The sequence below is a fragment of the Nelumbo nucifera genome, chromosome 5 (assembly GCF_055504915.1).
Source record: "Nelumbo nucifera cultivar China Antique chromosome 5, China Antique-T2T, whole genome shotgun sequence".
Taxonomy (NCBI): Eukaryota; Viridiplantae; Streptophyta; class Magnoliopsida; order Proteales; family Nelumbonaceae; genus Nelumbo; species Nelumbo nucifera.
In genome coordinates this window covers 1,132,570-1,142,153 of record NC_142653.1, presented here as the reverse complement: position 1 = coordinate 1,142,153, position 9,584 = coordinate 1,132,570, and the positions used below count along the sequence as shown (strand labels likewise).

Genomic DNA, 9,584 nt, shown 5'->3' with positions numbered 1-9,584 from the left:
ATCGTTTTTTATGGAAAAATAATTCAAAACAAATGCCCATTTCCTGGAGCACCGTTTTTTCCGATGTGGCGCTGATGTGGTGCCGTTGCTCCAGGAAACGACAACGATGCCAAACAGCCCCCTTATTTTTCAACTTGCCATGGCCTTTTTAGGATGATATTTCATTATTCTAAAGTGTTTTTTATTAAAGTTAAGGAAAATTGCTGAAATCTCCCTTAAAGTTTGATAATTGTAATAATTTTTGCTCAATTTTCTGACATAATTGTGAATAAATTCTTTTGTTTGAGTTTTCTAAAGATTAAAATGTTCAAAATACCTATAAAGTTAAATTTGACCAAAATGTTTAATTTCCAAAATTTCTTTCAAATAAATCTTAGTTCATATTTCATAAATTCTCCTTTTCTATTGTTTATAAAATTTGTATTGTTTTTTATGGAAACCAACCTCAATAATAATTATAGGGTATTTTGGATATTAATAAGAAGAGGAATCTATTTGTAATTATATCATAAATTAAGGGGAAGTAATTACAATTACATCCAAAACATTAGCTGAGGCCTGATGTTTCATAAAAGAAAAAAAAGATAGATTAGTTGAATGAAATGGCTATGCCAGAGGAAAAGGAGAGTCAGCGAAGATATAACGGGGACAAAGACTCTCGACTCGAGAGATACTTTTATGGTAAGTTTGTTTATCAGGATTCGAAACTCTAATAAAGTAAACGGAAATAAAAAATAGAATAAAATAAAACGGGCTTGGTGAATGGTGAGTTAGTTCCTATTTTCACTCTCTCTATCCAATAACAGAAATGTAGGATAAAATCGTTGAGGTGAAAAAACACATTATTGGATACTATGGTAAAACTACACCAGACCTTCTTCCTTCTTCTACTACTATTTCCATGGCTCCTCGATCGATGACTCCAGCTCTGAAAACCCTAAAAAGTGAAAATAAAGCTCGTCTGTCGTCTTGAGGTTGCTTTTGAACATCTAAGTCGAGATTGAAATCTCCCAAAACCTATTTGGAGCTTGGTTGTTGTTTGATCTGATACTGAAGAAAAGGGTTAAGTAGAACAGATCGGCTCTGGTTACTAGCTCTAAGAGCTTGAATCAGATTTCTGTTCTCAGTTTCCGTCTAAAGAAGTTCTTACGGTCATCTTCAATTGTAAATGCTGTTAATTTACACGTCACTACTTGGTTTTTAGTCATGGTGAGGCGTCATGGATGGCAGCTCCCTGCTCACACGTTTCAGGTACATTGTACAACTTTTATTTATTTTTTCTTTTTCCGCTGAATAGTTTCTGCAATGTAGATAAGTCTTTTGATTGTTGGAGATTATTTGTTTTGTCCACCCCCTCTTGCTGCTGAATTGTTTTAACTTCCCAGAGCACAGAGGATTTCGCTACAGAAAGTTATATTTATGAAGCCCCCTCCTCTCTCTCTCCCATCTTTATATTAAAGCCTTACCGCCTTTCTTCTGAAATTTCTGCTCTTAGGACATTCCAAGGAAATCTCGCAGTGTGGACATCGTTACAGAGTTTTTGATTGGCTATGTAGCTTTTCTTTGTGTGAGTTAGTAGCAATAGGCTCCGGTTCTCAATTCTCTCAAAGCAAAACTTGTGTTTTCTTTTAGGAACTTTTATACTTTTTTGGCGTGCTATGCCATTGCATCCTACTTTACGCCGCTTGTTTTGTTTTGTCGTATGCACTTTGATTCAATAAAATGGAAATTTAACAACCTCGAATAACTTTGACACTATCATTTCTCTCTCTCTCTCTCTCTCTCTATTTTTTTTTCACATCAGCCAGCACATGATTAAGAGTAAGAGGATCTTACATTAAAATATAGACTTCTTCGTATGGATGTAGTGTTTGTGAAATCTTGTCACTTGATGTACCATGTATCTATCAGCAGAAGTCCAACACCACTTTCTGATCATCTTGAAAACACTGTGCCATTATTTCTAGCAAAATAGAGCTAAATGTAGTTGCTTATGGCACTCTTAGAGAACATTTGCGAGAGTATGACTAAGGAGACTTGTATTTAAGAGCTTCGGTTGCCCACACTATTGTTGATCGCTTTAGGAATTATCTTCGTGATTTCAGTTACGGGCCTATTTCTGTGAAGTTATGCCTTTCCTTTCCTTTTTTCCTTTTTCCTAGGCAAATAATTCCCTGGATGCATACTTTCTATCTTTATTTTTTTTGGAAATAAGGAGGAGCATGATACGTTAAGTCCCTAACATGATAAATCCTTGTTGCTGATTAGAAGAACAAATAAAGCATATATATATATATACTTGGTGATTATAATAATTGATCTTCTTTTCAATGCAATGAATGGTATTAAAGCCACTTGCTCTCATTTTTAATACAAGTAGGATTTGAAATGGGGTTACATGGCATAAGTTGAAATTGTCTATTGCTTTTGACATTTTTATTTTAAGATGGGTAAAATTGCCAATTATCGGAGCAGAGTAAGTATGTTTTCAATTATTTTGTGGTTTAATAACATGGTATCAAGATTCCAATATTTGTGAACTGCTGGGTTCTATGGTGTTTACTCCATTCATTCTGTTTCTGTCAACTATTGGATGTTCTTCTATGGTTTAGATGTTTAGTTACTATAAAAGCTTACATTATCATTCCTAACTTTTCTGGTTCTTCAGGTTGTGGCTATAACGGTGTTTTTCTTGCTATCTGTTGCATTCTATGCGTTTTTTGCTCCATTTCTTGGAAGGGAAATTTATGAATATGTGGCTATTGGTGTTTACTCTTTTTTGGTAAGTTTACTCTTGCTAGGTATAGAACATTATTTCTGGTTCCATATTAAACTTCTTGTTTGATTATTTCAGGCACTTTCTGTATTTATTCTCTACGTTAGATGCACAGCTATTGATCCAGCTGATCCTGGAATTCTGATCAGTGGCGACAAGACATCTACCTATAGGTCTCATGATAACAATGATTTGCCTGGTTAGTGGTTTAACCTTTTCTTTAAAATATTCAGATTAAAGAAGTTAACAAGTTCAGAGAGGTTCAGTCCATCATTCAGATGGTGCCAGTAAGAAATTGTCCAAATACCAGCCTTATTGGATGAGACTGGCACCACTCTAACAGATTGACAGAATTTTGCCTTCCATTGCTTTATGCACATGGATAGCAGAGGCAAGAACTCCGGCTTTTTGTTTCATCCTCTATCTTTTACAGTTTGTATAAACTTCATGTATGCAATCAGGGAACACAGCTCCAGATGGAGAGCCTAGCAAGAAGAATGGAGAAAAATTTTATGGCCATATGTCAAGTTGTTCAAAACTTGCTGGCTGCTTCTGTTGTCTTGTGGTAAAAGAAGATTGCCGGAATGATGAAGATCTTGTGCAGCAACAATCTGGCGAGGAAGATGCTTTGTTCTGTACATTGTGCAATGCTGAGGTATAAAATGCTTTCCACAGAAGTTACTTTCATTTGCCTGATGGACAGTGTAGTGTTAGTAAACCTGAATTTGAATACTTATTTAACATCAGAAAACTGAAAAATTGACTTGCTCAATGCCAGAGGAGCTAGGAGGTGCCTTGGTTTTTCATTGTAATTCACAAAATTCAATAGCATACCCATAAAATCTAGATAAATGATTTATCACTCATCCAAAGCCAACAATCTCAATTGGGTAGATGCTCAAAACCTGAAAAATGAGACTGCTCCATAATTTTTTTTTTCTTTTTAACTTGAAAGGTCCTATCTGGTGCTCAATTAAGGGCCTGTTTAGGAGGGCTAAAGTGTTGTCTGAGCTGCTTTGGAGAAGGCACTAAAACTTGAGTGGAAAGCCATGTTTTTGGCTTCCAGAAAGTCATTTGAGGTTCTCTGGGGTTTTCACTAAACATAGCTTATAGGCTATCTGGGTGGGGCCCACCCCACAAAGCCAGAAGCCACTGCATGAAAACCCCTCCAAGCGGGCACTAAATATGAACTGAGGCCAAGATATGCTTAATTTCTTTAGTCAGACAGATTGGAAAATACATCTTTACCATGGACAAATCATCTCAACTCATCATTACTTCTGAAGGATACCTCTGGATGGAGTTCTGTAACTTGATAGCATATCAATTGTCTCAGTTGTTTGTTGACTTTGGCTGGGACTCTCTAACTTTTGAGTGTTGAGTATGAGCTGTCCATTACCTCAGTATTGGTTATTGTTCTGTATGTATCTCATGCGGAAATAATTTGTAACAAAATATTTTCCATCTTTTGAAAATGAAACAGAGGTTTTTTTCCTAGTTGCACTTCTGTTCATGGTAAAATGCATTGTAAATGAAACGATTCCAGATGAATTTCACAATACTGGCATTATGTTCTCATCTTTGCTAAATGTAGTTCTCATCTGTTGCAGTCTATTAAAATCTACTAGGTGTAATAAAAAGTGTTAGTATAAACAAGTGGTCAACTGGTTGTTCGGTGAATGTAGATGGTTGTGAGGACCCATGGAGCCTCCATCATTTTTGTCAGGGGGCTGGAACATCTTGTTCAGGTGCTCTACACAATCACAAGCTTTTAATTTTTTGCTTATAAGCTATTTGTTCAAATCCAAAATGAATTTATGCATGGAAACATGTCTTTCATCCAGTTTGAAAGCTTAGTTGAGAGAATAGTCAAATTGCTCCTTCAGTCCATGGTGGTCAGAGGTTGTTGCTGCATTATTGCAACCTTGAAATAAAAGACTATATCTGCTAATTTATACTCTTAGTGTAAAATAATAGGAAAAAAGCAATTATATGTTCTGTTATCTTTGCAGGTGCGTAAATTCAGTAAACACTGCAGAAGTTGTGACAAATGTGTTGATGGATTTGATCATCATTGTCGGGTATGCAACCTTGGGAGCTAAGCTGCTTTACTCAGGGCAGGACCCTTAGTTGATTTTTCCCACCTAGGAGTCAAGTCAATAGGAATGTATTCTTTCTCCATTTATCATGTTCCTTCTGATTTTGAGAAAGATCTAGAGAATGGTCCATAAATAATACCAATAAAAAAGTCCACAAGCAACATTATATATCTGATGATTGGGACAACTATCTTATTGATATTTTTACTAGGAGATTTTAGACTCTTTGTTGTCTTTATGTGTGGATGTCAAATAACAGCCGGTCTTTTTGGTGCAGTGGTTAAATAATTGTGTGGGGAGGAAAAACTACATCACATTTGTATGCCTGATGGCAGCGAGCCTTGTTTGGGTAGGTATTATATATAAGGTTTTAATTTAAAATTTCCTTTTCCATCATCCATTGGACTAAGTTTTTCCATTTTCCTTTTCTCCTCCGAAATGTAGATTATTGATGTTTATTCTTTATTGTTGTGTGGCAGCTTATAGTTGAATTTGGGGTTGGTATTGCAGTCCTTGTTAGGTGCTTTGTTGATAGAAAAGGTATTGAAAATCAGATCATTGAGAGGCTTGGAGTTGGTTTCTCTAGGCCCCCATTTGCTACAGTGGTGGTATGTTGTTAAATCATTTCCATGTTTCTGTGTTGTGAATTTTTTCTTGTCTATTGTCTAATATAGCTATAAATATTTTGTCGAAAGAGAAAAATCTGAGATATGTATCTTGTAGTTGGGAAAGTCCACCAACAAAATGATATGTGAAAGCCTATTATGTTGTTTTTTAGATAAATAAGCCTATCCTGTTGTTATTGTTGTTGGGGGAGGGGAGGTGTTTGCCAATTAACAGAATATATCAGGACCAAATGTGTGCTTGTTACCAGGACATATCAAAATGGGTTCCATTTCTATGTCGGATACTTGGGTTTTAGTGTAAGTTCCATATATCCCATATCAGTATCATATCTAGCAGCATGACTCCAATTAAATGGTTGTCCTGTGCCCACCCCCTACATAAAACCAGGTGTGTTAATCCCATTGGTACTATACTCACTTTCTACCTAATGGTAGTTCTTATTTGTTTTCGGAAAGTTGGCATCAATTCATCCACTTTAAAGATGTGTTCCAGAGCTGCATGTTTCTGTGAATATGATATGCAGTCTGAAGGAGAAGGAAAAGAAGATATTACCGATAGTATTTTTCTATGCTCTTTTTTTTTTTTTTTAAGAAAAGATAACTTTTATTTCAAAGAAAAAAGGGAGGATGTCTATGCTCTTTCTATTACTAATCTTGAAATCATTTTGCGATACCTCTTGTGACAACTGACAAGTTTTTTTTTTTTGGTTTCAGGCCATATGTACAGCTGTTTCTTTTCTGGCCACTGTGCCCTTGGGTGAATTATTCTTTTTCCATATGCTGTTGATTCGTAAGGTGCATTTTTTTTAAACATTTACATAAAAATGGTGTATCCTTTTAAAACCTAAATAAAAGAAAGGGGAATTTATGATTTTCTTCTTGTTCTTTCTGTCCTTCCAACAGGGTATTACAACATATGAGTATGTCGTAGCCATGAGAACACAAAGCGAACCACCTGGGCCATCTGTAGATGGAGGAGACCAGCAAAGCTTGCCATCCTCACCAACCAGTTCGGCTGTAACTGCTATTAGTGGAAGAAGCTCTCTTGGACTAGGCTTGCAATACAAAGGTGCTTGGTGTACACCTCCAAGAATTTTCGTGGATCATCAGGTATTATATTAATCTAAAAATGCAGATTTAGTTGGTATTACACAACTTGCGTTGTAGTGCTATTTCACCTCAAGATGCATAAAAGTGTCTTGGTGTGCCTTTTGTACCATTAGCTATAAAAAAGTTTTGGGGAACAAAATTATACTGCTCAAAGTTCTGCTGTTTCATCATATGTTTCTTTAGGGCAATGCTGCCATATTCTCAGTACATACAAAAGATCCGAGCTGTCGAGAGGCTTCCAGACTCTTTGGTCAAAAGTAAATACCATAATATTGGTTAGTTAAGGCTATTTGCTTAGATTTCTTGATCATGTTAAATGTCTGGTCAAGGATCCCAAAATACTGCCATAGTGAATTTTTTTCTTCTGTGTTTCTTCTTCTTCTTCTTCTTCTTCAGTTATTTGTTTTATTTCCCAAGGTTTCTTGGTTAATGTATCTTTATTATATACTTTGATTGTAAGTAATGTGTTTTAAAAAATAAAAGCTTAGTGCTTGTATCTGTTACCAATCAAACAGGATGAAATAGTCCCACATTTGGGTCCAGGACGTGTACCATCCACAGTTGATCCAGATGCTGTTGAATCATCTGATAAAGGGAAAAGATTGGCCCAACGCCCAGTTCGAATCAGTGCATGGAAGCTTGCAAAGTTGGATTCCAATGAGGCAATCAAAGCAGCCGCAAAAGCTAGAGCTTCATCCTCTGTACTACGGCCAATAAATTCTTATCATCCTCCATATGATGGTGATCATTCATCTAGTGGCAATTTAAGTGGCAGAAGCAGTCCAATCATTTCTGATCATGGATTCAATAACAGAGATGCTAGAGCAGGGACTTTGATGTTATCTCCTCTCAAGAGTTCTTATCCTCCAAGTCATGCCAGCAGGGAAGATCTGGAAACATGCGGTCATAGCATTAGCAACTTCAGCAGTCCTAGCCACACTAACAATGCCACCTCTTCTTCATTACAGCCACATACTTCTAACAGGGAACACTTCAATCCAATATATCAGTCTTCAGCAGATCAGTCTCCTTTATCAACCAAAGCAAGTGATGTGAATGAAATTGCTCTTCAGGATAATTTAGCACAAGAGTTGGTCAAGAAAAACAACAGGGCTGCTGCAGAGAACTCTAGATCATCAGTTTTCTGGGATCAAGAAGCTGGACGCTTTGTGTCCACAACTTCCAGAAATATTGGGTTCTCTTCTCAGGGTCCTGGGACAGAGCTTTTGTACACAGGCCAGTCCATATTCTTTGGTGGGCCTCTTGTTAATGAACAGTTAGGCAGAAGTGTCAGAAGTGGAGGTTCATCTGTGCCCCCATCTATGGAGAGAGGGTCTACTTCAAGTCATAATCAGTGTCGAGTAGAGAGAGGGGGGCAGCTTCCTGTGTTTGTTCCAAGTGATTCACAGATTAACCAGTTTCCTTCCTCTAGAATGCCTTAAATGTCTGCTGTGGAGATACTTTGTTCTTCTAGGAATATAATGAGTTGGATTAATGTCTTCTTTCATTGGTTTTCTTTTTCCTCTCAGTTTGAACATCTCTTGCATTTAGAATCTGGTGAGATTTTGTTCTTAAAGCATCTCTGCTGTCATGTTCACTTTTTTTTTTTGATATCTAAATAGTTAAATTGGTCAGTTAGTAGAGGTTACTAGGGACATGGGTGGAGACATGTGAGATATGGATCGCAAAAGTGTGCAGAACATTGTATATTTTCTGTCATTCTCCTCAATGATAAAATTTACTGTCCACATAATCTTGTAGTAACAGCAATGTCGTTAGAAAATAACGGTACCGTATGAAAGATGTTCAATATTGGTGTTACATCGTGTAAATTATTCTTTTTTGTTTGCATAATAATCTATTACAATCTAAACTTGTTGAACAGCTGACAGTCTGAAGTACTATGATGATATGATCTTGTTGAGGGGAAGTGTCAAGCAGCTGAGAAAGGATTTACAGTCCAGGTTCTTCTATAATAGAAGTAGAGCATATTCTGTTCCCCCAAGTTAAATAGCTTCCTTGATTTTCCAATGTTATTGAATACATCCTTAAATTCTTTTTCTCCGGTTGTATTCTTAAGTCCATTTTGACTGCATATATTGAGGTGTTATAGTTGTTCCAAGTCAAGAATCTAAACTCTTAGCTGAGAATTACATTATTGTGTAGGTTGTTAATTTATTGGTCCCTTGCCATGTTTTGTAAAACATACATGTCCTTTTCTGCCCATCTTTTTTTTCCTACAGCGTTAGAATCATAGGGTGGGATTAGCTGTATTACCCTTTTATTCTGAATCTATATTTCTTCAAGAAACAATTTGTAAGATGTAAAAGAACTTGACCAAAAGCATGTCTCTAATGGCTTTACTTTCCAGCTGAAGGGCCACAGGCCCAATCTTGTTTTTTGTGCCTATTGCTTAGCCTCCAAAATGGATTAGTTCCCCTTGACCCATAATTTAGAGAGAAGTTGAGATGATGGCTAAGACCATATGACTGAATGGAATTAATGACTTAGCTTAAGAGAACTGGACCTCCCTAACACTCTGGATGGTGAGTGAAGTCAAATGGCTCGAAGAGGGAGAAACTGAATACTTGGACTAGCCCTCTTGCTCCATCTGTTTGTAAGGACATTTGAGACAAGATAGCTTCCAATTGCTCCTACCACCAGGCTATTCCACCATAATTCCATTCAAAACATGTTTATATCCCACTCTGTAATGGTGGCTAACCGTCTACATTGTTTTTTTCTTTTAAATGTTATGTATCATATGTAAATAATAATTACTGGCAGACATATTCTCTATGCTTAAGTAGCCATATGAGTTCAATATTGGAGCTCCTCCAGGAAAAGAAAAGAAGCTTGAATTTGTCAACAACCCAACTGGTCTTATTTCTGCCCAGGCTGTACCCAAACCTCGAGCAGCAATGTACTCAATGACCAAAGGGATGAAAGTAGGAGGGAATGTGAGAATTTCTC

At 36.7% G+C, this 9,584-nt stretch overlaps 1 protein-coding gene across 5 annotated transcripts; it reads left to right on the top strand.

Annotated features, from left to right (window-relative positions):
* The first annotated feature begins 844 nt into the window (after positions 1 to 844).
* LOC104603797 (DHHC-type zinc finger family protein) lies at positions 845 to 8,432 on the top strand. 5 transcript variants are annotated; one of them, XM_010267944.3, is made up of 11 exons: positions 845 to 1,251; positions 2,669 to 2,782; positions 2,855 to 2,975; positions 3,238 to 3,431; positions 4,462 to 4,524; positions 4,789 to 4,857; positions 5,153 to 5,224; positions 5,355 to 5,483; positions 6,216 to 6,296; positions 6,405 to 6,611; positions 7,127 to 8,432. In XM_010267944.3, the coding sequence occupies exons 1-11, from the start codon at positions 1,207 to 1,209 to the stop codon at positions 8,051 to 8,053; spliced, it is 2,022 nt and encodes a 673-aa protein (XP_010266246.1). In that variant the 5' UTR covers positions 845 to 1,206; the 3' UTR covers positions 8,054 to 8,432. The 5 variants fall into 5 exon arrangements, with proteins under 5 accessions (XP_010266246.1, XP_010266247.1, XP_010266248.1 ...); XM_010267945.3 differs by lacking the exon at positions 4,462 to 4,524; XM_088888372.1 differs by lacking the exon at positions 2,669 to 2,782 and having other exon boundaries at positions 872 to 1,251.
* Positions 8,433 to 9,584: the final 1,152 nt, after the last annotated feature.

Excerpts from the sequence above, each read along its gene's own strand:
- LOC104603797 (XM_010267944.3), top strand. The coding sequence starts at position 1,207 with ATGGTGAGGCGTCATGGATGGCAGCTCCCTGCTCACACGTTTCAG. Across the intron at positions 1,252-2,668 it reads TCCCTGCTCACACGTTTCAG|GTTGTGGCTATAACGGTGTT; the intron begins GTACATTGTACA and ends CTGGTTCTTCAG. Across the intron at positions 6,297-6,404 it reads ATATGCTGTTGATTCGTAAG|GGTATTACAACATATGAGTA; the intron begins GTGCATTTTTTT and ends TCCTTCCAACAG.